This window comes from Malaclemys terrapin, chromosome 2, assembly GCF_027887155.1.
Source record: "Malaclemys terrapin pileata isolate rMalTer1 chromosome 2, rMalTer1.hap1, whole genome shotgun sequence".
In the NCBI taxonomy this organism is placed as follows: Eukaryota; Metazoa; Chordata; order Testudines; family Emydidae; genus Malaclemys; species Malaclemys terrapin.
The window spans coordinates 171,583,770-171,602,680 of record NC_071506.1 but is presented as its reverse complement, the minus strand read 5'-3'; the positions used below and the strand labels follow the sequence as shown (position 1 = coordinate 171,602,680).

General features: G+C 41.6%; 1 protein-coding gene across 3 annotated transcripts in view; it reads left to right on the top strand.

Annotated features, from left to right (window-relative positions):
- Positions 1-18,710, top strand: part of AHRR (aryl hydrocarbon receptor repressor) — a 142,061-nt gene extending 123,351 nt beyond the window's left edge. For all 3 annotated transcript variants that reach the window (XM_054018575.1, XM_054018574.1, XM_054018573.1), the window contains 4 exons: positions 3,277-3,476; positions 6,653-6,762; positions 8,259-8,397; positions 15,724-18,710. In XM_054018575.1, coding sequence (XP_053874550.1) covers positions 3,277-3,476; positions 6,653-6,762; positions 8,259-8,397; positions 15,724-16,843 — 1,569 coding nt within the window. In that variant the 3' untranslated portion in view covers positions 16,844-18,710. The remainder of the gene's footprint in view (positions 1-3,276; positions 3,477-6,652; positions 6,763-8,258; positions 8,398-15,723) is intronic.
- Positions 18,711-18,911: the final 201 nt, after the last annotated feature.

The window sequence follows — 18,911 nt, the reverse complement described above, 5'->3', positions numbered from 1 at the left end:
AATATGGGAGCAAATGTTTGTCCTTAACCCGGTGGTGCTCAGTGCTAATGCACAAAAGTATGTTTTAACTCATTAGATAGACAGGCTCTTTGCTAACTATAAGGTGAATGTTTCCATCTAACCTTCCCCACCAAATGCAACTTCACTGTAGAAACCTCTTCCTTAGATTCCTTACATAAGATAATCAAACACTCAGCTTTTTTAGGCAAGAGCAATGTGACTCAGTTTATCACAGTGCTTGAACCACGTGGTCTCTGATCTAGAGTCAGCTGAGAAGAAGTGAATAAAGTCTAAGGCCTGAGTGTTGACATTGAAGGAGAAGGAGACCTTCTCTCTTTATGAACTATCCTGGTGGCTGCTGAAGTAAGCTATAGGCTTCCTTTGATGGGTTCAATCCTCCCTACTCCAAGCTCTAAAAACTCAGCACTAAAACACAATCCAGAATATACACAGTTATGAGGACTGGTAGAGTTTTCAGGATGTTATTTTAGATGTATGTGTCTGTTGCCAGAGGCATCGTTTCATTTTTTGTACACTAAACAAAGAACTTTGGAGGGGGTGGGACATTTATTAAGTACATACACAAGGTAAAGAAAGAAAAAACAAGTGATAATATTTAAAATTCAAAGGATCAACTTTTAGATTGTATAGTCTTTGGGGCAGAGACTGTCATCTATTATACATTTGTACAGTGCCCGGCACAATGGGGTCAACCTGGCTGTGGCCTTGAGATGGTACCACAATATAAATGTTAAACAACAATAATAATAACCTGTCAATAATAATAAATATTCTCCCGCTCTCATTTTGTATAGAGCCTTTTAAAGGGAAAACCCATATTTGAAAGTCTCAAATAACTTTGTTGAAGAGAAGAGAGTAAGTTGTAGGTGATAACTTCCAGAGTCTGTTATTAAAGTCCAATCCTGTTTCTTCTTAAGGTAGAACAAGACACACAAAAAGACAGGGAGAGAAAAATAGCAAGAGATAGGAAAATACAGATTCTGTCTTGGATGCTTGTGGTTCACTTGTTGCAAGGCCATGGGCATAGTACAGGAACTCCTCACTTTAAAGTCGTCCCAGTTAACGTTGTTTCGATGTTAAGTTGCTGATCAATTAGGGAACATGCTTGTTTAAAGTTGTGAAATGCTCCCTTCTAAGGTTGTTTGGCAGCCGTCTATTTTGTCCACTGGTTGCAGGAAGAGCAGCCCATTGCAGCTAGCTGGTGGGTGGTTGGAACCAGAGTGGACCAGCAGCCCCCTATCAGCTCCCCACTCCCCTAAGTTCCCTGTGCAGCAGCTGTCCCTCCCCCCACTGCCATGTGCTGCTCCTGCCCTCTGCCTTGGAGCTGCTCCCAGAGACTCCTGCTTGCTGTACAGGGCATAAGGGAGGTAAGGGGGGCTAATGTTAGGGTGTCTCCCCCTTCCCCCCTGCTCCTGCACCCCACTTACCCCATCTTTCATACAGCAGAGGGGACACACGATGGAGGGAGGGAGCTTCTAGGCAGTAGCTACCCTCTCAGGTCTCTCAGCAAGCTGATTTAATTAACAAGGCAGTGTACTTAAGCCTGGGGTCAGCTACTTAAAGGGGAAATGCACATTTTTTCTCTCACACACAGGGTATGTGTCTCTGTCTGCCCACCCTCCTTTCCTGCTGCCTTGTAGAATGTTGTGAGAGTTAACCCTTCAGGGCTCAGTCAATTGCTAGTTCATTTAGCAGTAAGGCATTCCCTGGGAAATATCCCACTCTCTGACTCCTCCACCTCAACCAAGCTTCACAACCATCATCACTGTTTACCAGTATTAAATTGTTTGCTTAAAACTTATACTGCGTATGTGTATATAAGTCTTTTGTCTGGTGAAAAAAATTTCCCTGGAATCTAACCCCCTCATTTACATTAATTCTTATGGGGAAATTGGATTCACTTAACATCGTTTAGCTTAAAATCGCATTTTTCAGGAACATAACTACAACTTTAAATGAGAAGTTCCTGTATATGACCCAGTTAGCTACTTCTGGGTCCAGGCATTACTCCTGTAGCTCTGGAAAACATTTGGCTGGAGTGCTTGTATTTTCCTCTGGTAGGCAAACCTCTACTGAGATCAGGCTGCTTGTAACAGCTGTTAGCTTTGAGCAACTTGGCAGGCTAAGCATTGCAAGGTTAGATTTGTCCTGTTGGCTGAGCTCTTACAGTCAGAAGATAAAAAGAGAGATAAGTGGGAGAGGTGAGGGGGTGAAAGTTGATGCACCAGGAAAGGGATAATGCTAAGAAAGCTCAGGTTCCCATCTCAGGAGTTTCTCATGCACCTTGGAGGCAATCATGTCATGTGATCCCTCCTGGCTGTGTTGGTTGCACTGTCAAGCCATTAGCAGTAGCTGGCAGAGCAATGAGGTGAATGCCTCCCTGAACCTTTGCGCTGCTCTCTGACCATGTCAGCTGAGGGAAAGGGGTGGAACTGCAGTATGTGCCAGTCTGGTGAAGAAGCCCTGAGATACAGTGGTCTGTCCCTCAAGACTCTTTCTTCTCAAGTCTCAGCAGCAGTGTTGATCTTTGCTTAGCATCCTGCTCTAGGACAGAACTGTGCAGAAGGAGCTAGTCTCAGACTGAAACTCCCAACCTCCCCCCATCCCTGACATCTGATTTTGGGTACAGTGGAGGGTTAAGGTCTTCAGACAGGGTCTGAAGGTTCCCTTCCTGCCCCATACAAAGTATCCTGACATTTTGAGCCTATCTCCCAGCTACGCCTTCCCTCCCATCTGTGTCTCTGCACGGTTCCTCTTCACTTTGCCTCAGCCATGTACCTCTCAGAGAATACACACAATTTTTTCACAAGGGCATGGGGGAGAGAGGAAGGAAACTCAGGAATTTTCATCCTGGAGAGATCAGAGCATGGGAAAAACACCCAGTTCCAGCTCCAGACTGAGGCATACAGGAAACTGTTACTTTTGCCATCATAAGCTGCTAGACTTGGCTAATGGAACATGATACAGAACTTCTACTCCAGCAACAGGAGGGGGAAAGGCTAGTTTAAAAGTCTCCATTCTAATCAGTATTATCTCCCCTTCCCATGTTTCAGAAATTGATTTAGACAGCCACATATTAAACATAATAAAGATAATGAAATACATACTAAGGGTTTATCTGCATGTGTTAGAACTGATAGAACATGAATATGTTCAATATTATTTGAACATTATGGTCTATAGATCATATTACCATTTAAGTGTTTTATACATTGAATGCTTACGATAATTTTATTCTGTTTCTTTACATAACAGACAATGCAGTTTCAAGGTAAACTGAAGTTTCTCTTTGGACAAAAGAAGAAGTCCTCTTCAGGAACAATATTACCACCTCAGCTGTCCTTATTCTGCATAGTGGCACCACTTCTGCTCCCTTCTGTGACAGAGCTGAAGATGAAAAGTCTGTTTGTGAAAGCAAAACACAAAGCTGATGATGCATCCACAATGGATACAAAGTATTTTCAAATGAACCTTTTAGTATTTATCATTACTTACTGGGGATATATATTTATTAAACGTGTAAAAAGCACAGCTTATTCTAAATATCCCTCTATTTAAAAGCTCTCAATCTTAATAACGATGTCTAGCTTCTTTCAATATTTTTGTTCTTTCCTTGCTATTATTCAAAATATATCAACATAATAAATAGTTGTGTTAGATGTAAAAGTGGCAAATAAAAATATATCCATTCGTTTGGAGGGAGTTCTCAACTTGCCACGGTGTGTAGCATGGCTACAGTTTAAAGAATGACCCCATGGGCAAACCTCAGTAGCAAACTGAGGAAAGGGGAACATTTGTACAGTAAATGTGTCTGTATGTGCATCTGGATGCATGTGAGGGAAAGGCAGACATGATCTACACTGTAAAATGGTGCCATACTTGCGTATGAACACATATGTCAACAATTGTGCTAGCTGACCTGGGGGGAACATGATCCAGCAGTCAGTGTAGCCCGGGACACAATATGTCTGGTGTTTGCTCCTTGGTAAATTTCCTGCCTCTTTTGTGATTAAACCTCAGATTTAATGTTTAGATTAAAACAATGAGGAGTCCAGTGGCACCTTAAAGACTAACAGATTTATTTGGGCATAAGCTTTCGTGGGTAAAAAACCCACTTCTTCAGATGCATGGAGTGAAAATTACAGATGCAGGCATAAATATATATTGGCACATGAAGAGAAGGGAGTTACCTTACAAAAGTGTTTAGATTGTGCTCTGTAACTTGCTCTGAATAGTACCATATACCATGAGTAGGTCCACTGATGACAGACGACTTGTGGAATATGGTACTGTTGTTCAGTATGCACACAACTATCAGAACCTGGCTCTTAGCATTGTTTTTGTGTGTGCTGTATGTGTACTATATACCCATATGTTATATTTCTGGCAAGTTAACCACTTGATATCATTTTGACAAGGCAGTGGAATTGTTGAAAAGTTAAAGGTGATAATGGTATATGAAATAGTTGATCTCTAGGTCAATAGTTGGAATATAACTCAGGTCAGTGGTGATGAGAAGTCACTACCACTTGCTAGCTTTTCAGTGAACTCTGTGAAATGAGTTGGTGATCTCAGGCCAGTTCCCATTAGAGAATTGTTTATAGCACAAGCATTATTGGCAGTCTTAGCAAAGGCAAGGATGTAATAGGTATGCAGAATGAACTACCCTTTCACCTCTAGGGTCCCTCCAGTCCCGGGTTGAGGCACATTGGCATGGCAATGTGAGGGTGCTTACACAGCCAATGTCCATGTCCTACCTTTTTAGTTAATAAAAAAAGAACGGTAGGGTATGTCTTCATGCACAGTTAACTTGGGAGATTGGGACCTAGGTTAGCCTGGCCTGGGTGTGAGCAACCCTACTGCGAAGCACTACGCATATTACTGTGTCCTTATTCTTCTTGCACTCATGTTGTGTGTTTGGGACAGAGTCCATGGTTCTTTGTGATTTGTTTCTCAAATGCAGCCACTGTGGAGCTTTTCTTGTGGCCACAGCCTCCTAGGTGGTGATGGGGGAGGGAGGGAAGCAGCGGCCCCTCCCCTGTGGCCGCCAGCAGTGGTTGGGCCCTACCCCCCTCTGGAGACACAAAAGCTGGAGGAACAGACAACCAGTGTGAGTTCCCCACCTTCCTGGGGTTGGTGGGGTCAGGCTTCAGCCCTGGGGTGGTGGGTGGCAGGTTCCAGCCATGGGGCTTCAGGCTCAGTCCCCAGGCCCTGTCCCCTGCACATAGGGTTTCAGGCTCTATTCCCTGGCTGTGTGGTTGCAGGCTCTGGCCCCAAGATCACCACCCCCCATTACCCCTGACCCTTGCTGCCTCGCCCAGTGTCCTATTGCCCCTGGGTCCCACTGCCTCCATCCCCACATCCCCACCTAGGGTTTAATTTGTCCCTCGGCTTTCTGGGGCTGACTAAGTCTCCTGTGAAAAGTGATATTTGTATGTTTGTTAATACCACTTTTCACAGCAGACTTAGTAGCTACCAAGTCTTAAAGCAACCAAAAACGCAAAAGAAGCAACAAGAAAAAAGACAAGAATGTTAAAAGCACCTTATTTGTGTTTCTATTCTGTTTAGATCCAGTAAAGAATAGAGACAACTGAACATAATTTTTATTATAGAGTCTGCAAAAAAAATTCTACATAAAAATAATGATTTGGACATGTGTATGTGCATATTTATATGTTTTTCCTAAAGTTAATTAAATATTTTAGGAAAAAGTGTCAGAGCGGCCACATGCAAGAGTTGGTGGCCACACTCTGAGGCCACCTAAATATTTGTTTGAGAACCCCGTCTAGGATTCTTTCCCAGTCAATTGTGTCAACTTAGGGAGAACTCACCTGTCCTTCAGGGGGAATTGTGGGAAGGCACTGGAGGACTATCAGTACTCAAGTGACTTTTACCTGTGTCTTCATTGCAAAGTGGGCAGGTTTCCTGTCAAGGTAAAGCAGAACCTGGGCTCTAACCTGTACCCCCAGCCAAGTAAATTAGGCTTAACTCATCTCCAAACCTATGTTAAAGGTTTTTCTGTGTGGATGCGGGGAGGGATGGGAGAGGGGGTTGGCTAATACCCAGATAACAGCCCAAGTTAACTGTGCAGTGAGGACATCACCTTAGAATCCAGTGAAGTCAGTTTCGCATGATTCACAAGCTCCAAAATGCATTTAAAAATAAAGACTGTGATTGATTATAAATCTAAACTATGTGATGATTCTTGCTACATGTTGAAGCCCATTTGCTAGCATTTATATCTAATGCTAACATTCAAATGCCTTGGTTGTATAAGAATCTAATGGAATAGAATTGAATGAAAACATTACTATTTATTTCAATCCAATCTAAATGTTATTATTCCAGGAAATAAGTACTGATCCGAATAATAATAAATTTAATAATAATTTAATTTTAATAATTTTTCTTTACAGTATGTACAGTATTCCATTCCCACACTGGATTGGGAACTCATATGATCCAGCAATTACCGGCAAACATTTAACTTTAATTATCACACATTCAAACCATAACTACTTAGTACATGTTTGCTAGTTTGAAAGTCAGGTCTTACACAGTTGTGTATGTTTGCCCTTAGCTGTATTGTCATTCACTGACCAAATATTTTCACATTGTCTGTCCTCTGCAGTTCAAATGCTATTTCAGGTCTATGTGAAACAGAATTACAAGGAAGAACCAGTTACCATGAAGGTGCAGCTTTCACTAATGTGTTACAAAATGCTGAAAACCAGATCAAAGGTATCAGGTTGTAATAATTCTGCATTACTGAGAGTTTATGGAGACAATCTTCCTGCTCCCCCGCCCCCATTTAAGTTTTCTATATTTTAGTCCCAATTTCCCATTTTTCTATTGTCTGCTATTGTGATGTAGATTAATCAAATATCAGATAGTATTGACACCATAGTCTAGCCATTCTCTAGCTGCCTAGAAATATGTTACCGGTTCTCGCAATTTTATCACAGGCTTGTGATATTAAGTGTGTTTTCTTAAAGCTCCAGCCCCCAGATTCATGTGATTACAGGTATAGTAGGCTATAGCTCTCTAGTGCTCCCTGGGGAAAAGGTGGGCATTGCTCCTGCCTCAGCTGCTGGGGCACAGCCCTCCAGCTGTGCTAGCTGAGGTGTCAGCCCCCCCGCCCCTTGTGTGGGGAAGGTTAAAGTAGTCCAAACAAAAAGTCACAAAAAGGCCTTTGGGAAGCTGAAGAGAAAGGTATCAGCCCTTCTCCTTTCTGAGGGGGGCTGGTTGGCCAAGGCTCTCAAGAAGTTTCCCTATCAGTAACCCCTTCTTCCAGAGCCTGGAGAGCTCTGGGATGCAGTCCTGCTCCTTCAGAGTGCCACACAGGCTGCACTGAGCAGGGAGTCTCCATTTTAAGGACCCACCCCTCTCCAGGCTTGATATTCCTTACAGGTGGCCCGGTTGAGGCTGATTGTGCCCAGAGGAGCTCTTTAATCCTCTCCTGAGTGGGGCTGGGATCTGCCCCCCACAATGTGAAAAGTCTTAGCATTCATTAAAAACAAAGGGGGGTTTCTCATGGTTGAAGCAAAAAGCTTGAAAACATGATGTGAGTGTACCCTAAAGGTGCAAAACCAGACAGCAAATAAAAAGCAACGAAAATGTATTGGTTTTTTTATGTTTTTGGTTGTCTGTTTGTTTTTTGGTAACCTGACTCATGATTTCTGAATGCTTGGGACTTACACTACTGTGAGAATCTATGATCTGCTGTAGCTGTCTTTTACAAATTGGCAGGGTGTTTAATATAACATAAGAATTTAGTAATCCTCTTTGCTGACTTTTGATAGTTATTTCTCCTCATGCCTTCCCTCCTCCCTCCTCCCTCTACAGATAACTCTATTAACTTCTTTTTTGTACAGGCTTGAAACCTTGAAGTCATACTTGCTTTAATACAAGTTCTCTATCACAGCCACTTTCACTGTCTAGTTTCTCTTGAATCTTTTAGTATTAGACAGGCAAAATCTGTACTGAACTGACGATACTGCAAAATCTCAGTGATTACAGTTTAAGTGTTTGCAAACTGAATGTGTAATCTTTTTTCCCAGTGTGCATTCTTGCCTGTAATTCGCCTAGTTAATCTTAACCATAACACATTTTGACTTGCACTTTTCTGTATAACAGATACCAAGCATATTTGTGAGTGTCCAGGAGTTTATTAGGTTATATAAAACTAATATTAAAAATTGTTGGCACTAGAATATATTTTCTTTTAATTTTTATAGCAAACAATGGAGAAAATGGCATTTCTCTATTCAAAGTACTAACAAATGAAGATCACTGGGTCTGGGTACAAGCTAATACTCAAGTTCTGTACAGGACTGGCTGTTCAGAATACGTCATTGCCTCACAGCAAGCTCTAAAGTAAGTATATTTACATTTTCCTGTAGTTCTGAAAGATAAAGACACTATTCACCAAAAGTAGGACTTTCAAAAGCACTTAAGTGTCTTAGGAGCACAAGTCCCACTGAAAATCAATGAGACTTGTGCTCCTAAATCACGTAGGTAGGATTTTCAAGAGTGCCTAATTTCATTAGAGACGTCACTTTGCCAGAATAATTTATGTGGGAAGCACTCAAGTACTATTGTAACAGGCACTAGTGCAAAACCCTAAGATGGATGACTGCTGACTTCACAAGCCCTTTGAGTGGGCCTTACTCAACACAGTATTTGTATTCTTCAAAGAGGCAGTTTCCAGAGGTGCACAGATCGTATCTCCATAGTAGGTTGGATGATTTGACAGCAAGAAGAGCCTCTTATGGAAGCCAAAATAAACCCCTAAACAAATCATCCCTACAGTAGACTAATAGATAGCTGATGGGGAGGAAAGTTCATGCAAATATACTTTCTACCACTTGACTTTACAACTCCCAGTTCTTAAGACCTTCAATCCTCCCATTTATGGCTTAGAAACAACTGGGAGTCAATCCAGCTCCGGACTACAATAATTCTCTTTTGTGGCTACAGATTTTGGGTTGGTACTGGCCTTCTAAAGTATGGGGAACACATTCAGAACAAGAAAAACTATGACAGAGGCTCTTCTCAGCAACCAACAGAGGCCTCCACTGCAGGAGGCCTCCACTGTCCCGTCATTGTTGACTCCTTGGTTGCCAGTGTCCTCTTATTTTATAATATTTGGGAAGCACGGTCATTTCTTGTTCTTTATGGCTGATAGCTGAATGATGTTGTCAGAGGTATGGATTATAAAGTATCCTTGATCTCACCTTTTAAACATTTTCTGGGATGATGTAAATAGGGAAGCTTGTGTTCAATGCAAAAGATGTACGCTCCCCTGAGAGTAGAATCTGTGCCCATCTTAGGAACCCATTTCTTACTACTATCAATATAAGCCTCCCTATTCACATGTTCTCTATTATTTGGTCACCCTGTGCCCATAGAACTGTACATAGACCCTCTCTATGTAGACCTCCCCTCTTCTCCACAAAAGAAGCTCAGACATATTTCTGGCATGGTCTCTTACACCCCCCATGGACCTTATAGAGGCCTCTCTGTAGTCTGTGCTGAGGAAGGAGGTAGAGAGTGGGTGGGATGGGTGCAGGGCCAGGAGATGCGCACAGAACCCCCTCTTGCTCAAAACTGTATTTAGACTGTTGCCCCTTGGCTTTGTTGCTTTTTGCCTCTGTCCCTCTCTCTGTTCTCGCCTGTCTTCAGTTTCTGTGTGTTCTTCTTTTCTGCCTGTGCGTACGTACACACAAAACAATACTCCGCAAAAAGCTCCTCTGCTCACATAATCCGAAACTCCTGGGTGCTCTGTTAGGCCTTGTGGAATGTGGCTCCTCTCCCACCTTCTCCCCGCAGAAACTGCACAGACTCCAGTGGTTGTGCCTTCACCATATCTTTTTATTTTAAAAGTTCCCTCCACCTTTTTCACAACCGTCCCTATGCAACAGTCTATTTACACTGCTAACATAGCTTTTGGCCCGCTCATCAGAGCCTGAGGGGAACAGAAGTTTCCCTACTCTGAACCTCTGTGTGGCTACGCTCAGCTAACCCTGATCCTCCCTCTCCCCCCTTTACACTTCCTTCCTGTGCTTCTTCTTATCAGCCTTGGGCTGGTGGGTAATTGGCTCAGCTGGCCAGCCGATTAACTAATTCCCCCCATCAGTTTTCCCCAGGGGAACTAATTAATATCTGAGTGATCAGAGTGCAAGCTCACCTGTTTGCACTCTGCACTCTGTCACATCTTGTTTTAGAAGTAGCCCTTTAGCTGTCTCACAACTACCATAAGCGCAGGGCACATTTACACATCAATTTCAATGAGTTTTTAACTAAAGACATAACAAGGTTTAACCCAGCTCATAACAGCACCCCCAATCTCAGCTTCTCCCCATCATCAGGATGAGGCCTAAAAGGTGCCACCCAATAATCCATCCCAAACAGAAAAAAAGAAAGAAATAATTTAAAAAATTACAAATGGTATAAACTAACGGTGTCTTTCTGTCAGACTGTCAGGGCAGAAATATAGGTGGTTGGGCCTAGTGGTTAGAGTAGGGTAGGGGGCCAGATCCCCATGCCAGCTGGGGTTCAAAACCAGGAGGTCAGGAGCTGAGTGTCAGTTACCATGAAGGGCAATTTAAGAAACCAGGAGATCAGTGTCAGGATACAACAGTTGGGTGAGCATTATGAAGCAGGGTGGAGCCCAGTTGTATGGACAGCTTCCTCTTCCTCCTTCCTGCTTAAGGAGGCGGAGCTAGTCAATCTGGTGCACCGGTGTTCCACCAGTTAGGACCCAGGGCTGGAGCCTTCTATCTAAACTGGGCTTCAAGGAGTCCCAGTTCTAGCTGATGCCAGCAAGCATCAAATGGAAGATTGGGGCATGATGTTCCCCCTGTCAGGAACCCTGCAGACCCAGGTTTGAGACTCCTGGGTCGTGACACCACCCTATGCCCTAGACACATCCACTGGGCAACATTGTTCCAGATTTCTCAAGGTGTCTCCTGTAGAAGGCTCATACCTAGATTGGGGCATGAACATTTTCTGCTGGCTCTAGGTCCACCTATCAAGGCCATAGCCCTCTCATCAATTAGATACTAGAGCCTACCTCATTTAAGTTTGGCATCTAAGACTTTGTGAATGGTGTATTCTTCATGCCCTGTATATGCACTGGTGGGAGGGGTCCTGTGGGGAAATGAATTCTCTGAGAATGGTTTTAGGAGTGATACATAGAACACCAGGTGGATTCTAAGGGATTGAGGTAGGTGGAGCTTGACGGGAACCAGGTTAATTTGTTGCCAGATTTGATAGGGGCCAAGGAATTGGTAGTCAAACTTACTAGAGAGTCTGTCCATACGAAGGCTCTCTGTTGAGAGCCATACTTTTGTCTCACTGAACAGGTAGGGCTCTGCTAATGAGGCTGATCTATGTGCCATTAGTAGTCTTTCATTTTTTTGAGGTGTTCCTCACTTCCTCCTGGATTTCATGGATCCATTGTACTGATCTGAGGTGGTCAGGTTAGAGGAGGTCAAGGGTAGCTTCGGTGAAATTCAGGGTTGTACCCAGAGTCAGCGCAAAAAAAAGGGTGGGGGGCTTGAGTCCGTGGATGCCTGGTCTGCATTATTACATGCAAACTCAACATAGACTAAGGGAGGACCAATCATCCTGGTGATAAGTGACATAGCATTGCAGGTACTGTTCAGGGATCTAATTCACCTTCTCTGGCTGTTCAACTGGGATGGTAGGTGGAGGTGTGGTATGTATGTATCCTCAGTAACATAGTTTCATGCTAGAACCAGGAAGTGAATTGTGGCCCTTAATAGGAGGTAACATGATCAGGGAGGTCATGGAGACTGACTATGTGGTTTATCCATAGCTGGGCAGTTTCCGCTGTAAAGGGTGGACCGGTGCAAGGAATTAAGTGGGCCATCTTGGCGAAGTGGTCTACCACAGTCCAAATCTGGTAATTCCATGATGAAAACTAAGGCAATGACTGATTGGGGTCAGGTATGGGGTTTCCAGAGGTTGGAGAAAGTTGCAGGGTTCATGGTTTAGTTCCTTGACAGAGGTGCATACATCACAGGAAGCAGTGAATGCCTGCATTGAGGGGCACTGTGACATTACCCAGGATACAATTTGGACTGTTGAACAGCTGTGTCCTCTCAATTCTCCACCCTAGGGTGCCTTTCTCACTGCTTCACTGTGAGAGTAACCATTCCTGGTCTACTCACATTCTGCCTCCAGCATGTAAATTGCTCCCAGCTATACAGTAGGAATGCTATGGCCAATCACTCTTGAATTACACTGCAGAACAACAACAGCAAATTCCCAGTCCCAGATTTTCCCCCGGAAATGTGTTTCTTGAACTGCCCAGCCCTCTCCTGGAAAACACAAGCTCACATAAAAAGAACAGGAGAACTTGTGGCTGTTCTTTTTGCGGATACAGACTAACACGGCTGCTACTCTGAAAGCTCACATAAAGTACATCTTTTATTAATAGAAAATGATACACAAATTCTGTTAACTCAAATGGATTTTGCCCTCAAATATACTGAGTTTTTGCATTATTTGAGCTGGGACAACCCCCTAGCCTCTCCCCTTTGGGCCCTATGGGTTACCAACAGGGTAGAAAACAGTTGAAAATGTCTGGTCTTACCCAATTCCTCCGGCTGGCCTAATTCCTCATCCATGTGGCTGCTTTCTACTGTGGTCAGTGACCCTTTGATTTCCTTCTAGAGCTGTTTTTTTTTAAATCCATAAATCCTTGATCCAGCTCATCTCAATTAGCAAATTCAGGATTAGCTATAGCTTGCTTGGTCTTCATTGTTTTATGGAAAAACTTCTGGTCTATGTCAGTTAGATTGCTGTCACCTCACCAATCCATTTTACCATTCCAGACTGGAAGTTTTGCACCTGGAATTCCCAATCTGTCCAAATGCTTTGTAGTTGTTGCTCCAACAGAGTTTTTACCTCTGCCTGCAAGTCATCTTTGGGCTCTTTCTGGTAAACCTCCAAATGCTGCTTTAATCCCTGTTTTGAAGCCTCCAGCTCCTGTTTCAGGTCTTGTTTTAAATCATTTTAGTCCTGTTATAATTCCTGATGACCTTTATTGATCTCTACGAGCACCTCCATTATTTGTTCTATCTTGGTTCAGCAGGAACACCGGCTCATAGTCTCACTCCTTGGAAACTGGATCTCACTCCTCACATCAGTGTTACTCATTTCCAACCTGTGCAGCTCGTCAAAGTTTAGGGCCCTGGGGATTTTCCAGCTGGAAGCACAACTTGATACAGTCTGGTAGTTTCTTTGATGCAATCTTGTTTATTTACAAACAATGTACAAAATTCTGCTTCTCCAAATGCAGGAGGAACCAAGAACAAAGCAGTTTCTTATCTCGGAGCCTCAAACCTCTTTAGCCAATAGACTCAAAAACTCTCTACCTTTCTCCAGGGTCACACTGTGCTCCTCAGCTATTGGTTGGCTTTGTTGTTTTTTGCCTCTGCCTTTCTCTGTGTTCTTATCTGTCCCTAGTTTCTATATGTTCTCTCTTCCCATGTGTACACGTATGCGTGTGCACACACAAAAAACAATACTCAACAAAAAGCCACTCTGCCTACGCAATCCAAAACTCCTGGGTGGGCTCTTTTAGCCCTTCTTTTGGATGTGGCCCTTAACTGTCCCACAACTATCTTAAGTGAAGGTATGTTCACAAATCAATTCCGATGAGGTTTTAATACAACCCGTAACAAGATTTAACCCCACTTATAACAATATGAGCTGTATCTTTCCCCGCTTTGGCTGTCCCAGGGCTGGGAAGCAGGAGAGGAGGCAGTGGGCCTCTATACAGATAGCTCTTGCTTCCTGAATATGCCCCAGAAGAATTTCTAGACATCTTTCAGCTGTAGAGGGTGGATCCCATAATCTTGCCTATGAAGAGAGAAACCCTATCTCTCCCCAGGGAATCCCTCTCCCACAATCTCCTGCCATCTGTTACTCCAGTCCAGGGAATGAATTGGACCATTAAGAAGCAGACCCAAGATGGCTTCTCTTCTTGTTCAAGTCTCTATTTTTGTGTTTGTTTTCTGTGTAATTTAGGAACCTCTTTGATTCATATTTGGATGCCTTTGTTACCCAGTGGATAGTTAAATACCTCTATTGAGCATGGTAATCATGTGGCATGGAGTACCATGAGCACTGAAGTTCCATTCTTATTGTCCCCTAGCTAGACCAGGTGGGCTGTAGCAGATACTCACTGTTGTTTTTGTATTTTGTTCATCACCACTTGCATCCTTGCCCCACAGTCAGCCTTTTTAAAGTGTGCAGTAGCTTGCTGGAAATGTAAATTTGTTTGCCATAAAATGGCATCCTTTTCCCCATTCTCCTCCTACTTATATACAAATACTTTAGTATAATGCTTGTCTTCATGCTTTATTTCAGAACAGTCCCATCTTCTGCTTTACTTTCTACATTGGATGTTAGTTTTTTCCCCCCAATTTTCACTGATTTCTAAAAGCTGCTGTTGCTGCATCATACTTGTCTTTCTTCCTGAGATGTTATTTCTGCAAGAAAGTAACATGTTAGTTGTGTTTTAAGAATTTAAAATTTTAATATTTAGCAGGGGGTTGAAACCCATTAATATTATAAGTATGTACCTTCTCTCTCCCTCCTTAATCTATGTTTGTTGTAATGTTACGGTTCCCACATTATAACAGCATGGACTCCCCCTACTGGGGATTCTTGTACTTACATGCTGAACCCATTCTCTCAAACAAAAAAATACAAGTATTGAGCTAAGTAACTAACTTCTGAAATCCCCATCAGTTTTCTCTCTCTTCCATTTTGAGTTTCTAATTCTGATACCATTTTTCCCTAAACCAGTTTGGCTCTGTACCTTAAATAACTTAGATTCAGTGTCTCACATCTTTCCTCTCTGATTAATCTAAGTCCCAAGGATTACTATACCTATTATCCAAAACCTAAGGCCAATTTTTTCATAATTTTGTGTGCTTCAGGTGTAGCTAATAAGAACTAAGGGATTACAGCGCCTCAGAAAATCAAGCACAAGATGTCTCAAGCTGGACACATGAAAATGGAAATACCCAAATTAGTGAATGCTTGGGAATATTAGTCTAGACACTTCCTCTGAGCACTTCTTTCATCTCCTACAACAAACTGTTCTGAAAAAACACATCTCTGCAGCTCTCACTCAAACCACTTAAATCAAAAAGTTCCTAACTATGTAGTACTATTTCATTTAAACTACTGTGAACTCTGTTTTATTCCACACTATAGAAACCATTCTGTACACTGGTATACTATGTTGAATAAACCATTCTGTATATTGAAACCATTTTTCTGCCCAGAACATTAGGGTGATTGTTTTAATAAAAAAGATAATGAAAGTACAACTTGTTACTATTTTATTTAAGGTAATGGTAAAATGTACACCAACAGTGGAATGGAATTAAACATGCATACAGTAGTTTAAATGAGAGGACCTTGCACTGTGTGTGTGCATAGTATAAATATGGAATACATTATAAGATTATTTGGTATGGGTATGAGATTCCTGCATTACTCATAAAAGATTAATTATCCAAATCACTCCAAATAAATATGAATGAAACCTCTATCATAGCACTCCATTCTGTATTCTACATGGGTAACACACAGTACGGGAAAAATATTTTAGAAACATTTGAGTGACTGACTGACTTTTTCTACCTTTATTGAAAGGGAAGAAGATGTGCACCTGAAGGTACCAAAGAACATCACAAGTTTGAAAGGACACAAGGAAGCACTTAACTATAACTGTGCCATTGAAACTTTGGGACAGATGAAGCATCTTAACTGGACAGCTGTAAAAAATGAACAGGATAGCATAAAAGTGAAATTTGAACCTAATACAAATGACAAGTGTTTCATGCAAGAGGAATCTCTCAATTCTAACACATTACTTTTAGGTATCCAAAACAACTGCAACACAAACAACATTTGGACTTTAAAAAATTCATCAAGTTCTTGTTCTGAAAATCAACGCATGAATACATGTCCGAGCAGAAAAGTTGGACCGTTCTGTAACAGAGATCAAAGTCTTTTAAATTTAGCATCAAACTGTCCTTCCCACTGGGGTACTACAGAAAATTGCCAGTCTTATTCAGGCTTACAGCAATTTACAGTGGAGAACTACATTACAGATCCTGTGAAATTACAACGTCCACTGATGTACCCAGAAACTCTATGCAACACAGTATTTCCTCTAGATATGCCCATCAAAACTGAATATGATTCTGATTCTGAAAATGTAGCTGATAGCTACATGATGTCACAAAGTCGAGTGTGGCTGGATGAGAATGGTATAGTGAAAAAGCAGCTGATTGGCTACCCTAACACAGTGCACCTTAAAACAGAGTCGGACCTCAGTGAGCAACTGTCTCCTTGTCAAAAACCAAAGCACTGTGCTTACACACCACACAATTGGCAATGCATTGTAACAAATCATACCAACAATATGAATATAAACAGACCATGTAAAGGGTTACATAACAAAGAGATGACACAGGTTTGCCCCCAGAACTCTGCATGTTTGGAAAGCATCCATGACTTTCAGCGTACAGACTTCTACAATCAGTTCTATAACCCCAATTCAGTAGAAGAGAAAGAGCAGAATAACCAGATTTTTAAGATGCAATGTGAGTTTAAAAATCCCTGCTTGGTTCACACAATCAAGCGTGAACCCTTGGATTCTCCACCATTGTCTGATAATGGGCAGGATGGAATAGAGATGATCTTCCCTGAAAATGCATTACCAGGTCCTGTGCCTCATAAAACAATGGACTGTACATTTTTACAATAGATTTTGTAGCATCTGGAATATTTATGATATTGAAAAACAAGAAGAAGTTGTAGATTATCTTCCTGTTGGACTACATGAGTAACTACAATTAAAAACCAAAGAGAAAAGATTTAAAAAAATATTACTCTTTTTAGTGATCTTTGGAAATCTTTGGAGTGAAGTAAAACCACAGATATCATGGCAAAGTGCTAATTCAGACTTCCTATAGGTATACCAGTTTAACTTTTTCAAGCTTCCCCTCTTATCTGTTGTATATCTGACTGCATTATTAATGTATAACTATATCTTCCTCTTGCCTTTATTCTATTGTTCATGGCATGATGTGGGTGAAATCTTGGCCTCAATATGAAGTCAATGGCAAAACTCCTATTGACTTCACTGAGACCAGCCTTTCAATCTGTGAATCTAAGGTCTATATTTTTATTTTTAGTTTCTCCAGTGAAAAGGATCAGCTATTGCCTTCTCCCCACATTAATTTAATCACCTTCAGGCAAGGGCTTCTCAAATCACAATTGCTTAATTTATAGGAAGACCATTATAGTGATAGACTCAGGGACCTCAATCTATTTAGCTTGACAAATAAAAGGTTAAAGGGTGATCTGATCACAGTCTATAAGTACCTACACAGGGAACACATATTTAATAATGGATTCTTCAGTCTAACAGACAAAGGTATAACATGATCCAATGGCTAGAAGTCGAAGGTAGACTAATACAGACTGAAAATAAGGCGCAAATTTTTCAACAGCGAGAGTAATTGACCATTGGAACAACTTTCAAAGGGTTGTGGTGGATTTTCCATCACTGGCAATTTTAAATCAAGTTGGGATGTTTTTCTAACAGGAATGCTTTAGGAATTATTTAGGGGACATTCTATGACCTGTATTATACAGGAGGTCAGACTAGATGATCACAATGGTCCTGTCTGGTCTCGGAATCTATAAATCTGTTAACTCAAAATCCAGTCACCTTACAAAAATGAGCTACAATTATTTTCAGCTACTATACCTCTTCCTTAGTTACCCTGACAATTTTTATGTTTTACCAATCCCATTTCCTATATTAAAAATCTTAATCTCTCCCCTGTTGCTCTTTGAAAGATCCACATAAAAAACAGGAAAATTTGACTAATTATCCATTATGCAGGAGAGATAGTGACACACAAAGTGCTAAATTCATACACTTACAAAAATTGCATTACTTGTAACATTAATAGGAAAGAAAATTTTTTTGTATTTGATGATGTCTCTTTAATTGGTCACTGTACTGTCCCCTGACTTCATGACTAGTTCCCAGGCCAGTCTTCAGGTGATCATGGGATTTTTCCAAAGCACCTAGGAATACATCTGCACTGCAATAAAAGACCCATTGGCCCAGATCAGCTGACCTCGGGCTCACGGGACTTGGGCTGCAGGGCTATAAAATTGCAGTGTAGATGTTCAGGCTCAGGTTGTAGCCTCGGCTCTGAGACCATGCAAGAGAGGGGGATCTCAGAGCCCAGGCTCTAGCCCAAGACAAAACATCTACATTGCAATTTTTAGCCCTGAAGTCCAAGTCCTGCGAGTCTGAGTCTGCTGACCCAGGCTCTGAGACTAAGTTCCGTGGATTTTTTATTGCAGTGTAGACATGCCCTAAGTCACTTAAGTGCTTGTGAAAATTTTGCCCTAGGTCTCTTTCGTGTAGAAGGTTGCTGAGTTAATTTACTTGTACTGAAAATAATATAATGCAATCTACAACTTCTATTTTGTTTTTTATTGTTCGCTTCCTGCACTACTGTTTTTAAATTGCACTATTTCAACTTTAAATCACTTTCCCATATATAAAAGGCATATTATGAAGAAAATGCTTAGATGTATTTGTGATTTTTATAAAGCTTAGAGTAAACATTTTCTTATTCAAATTGTTACAACTAGTTAGAATGTTTTCATTTCAGTAACTGCTAGTCAGTAATGGCAAGATTGATAACTGATGAAAATCTGGCGTGAGTAAGGGGCAGCATGTAGTTGCATTGCTCCAAAAGTACAGCAGGGATGTTATTGTGACTCAGCCTCCTGGACGCTGCTCTCTG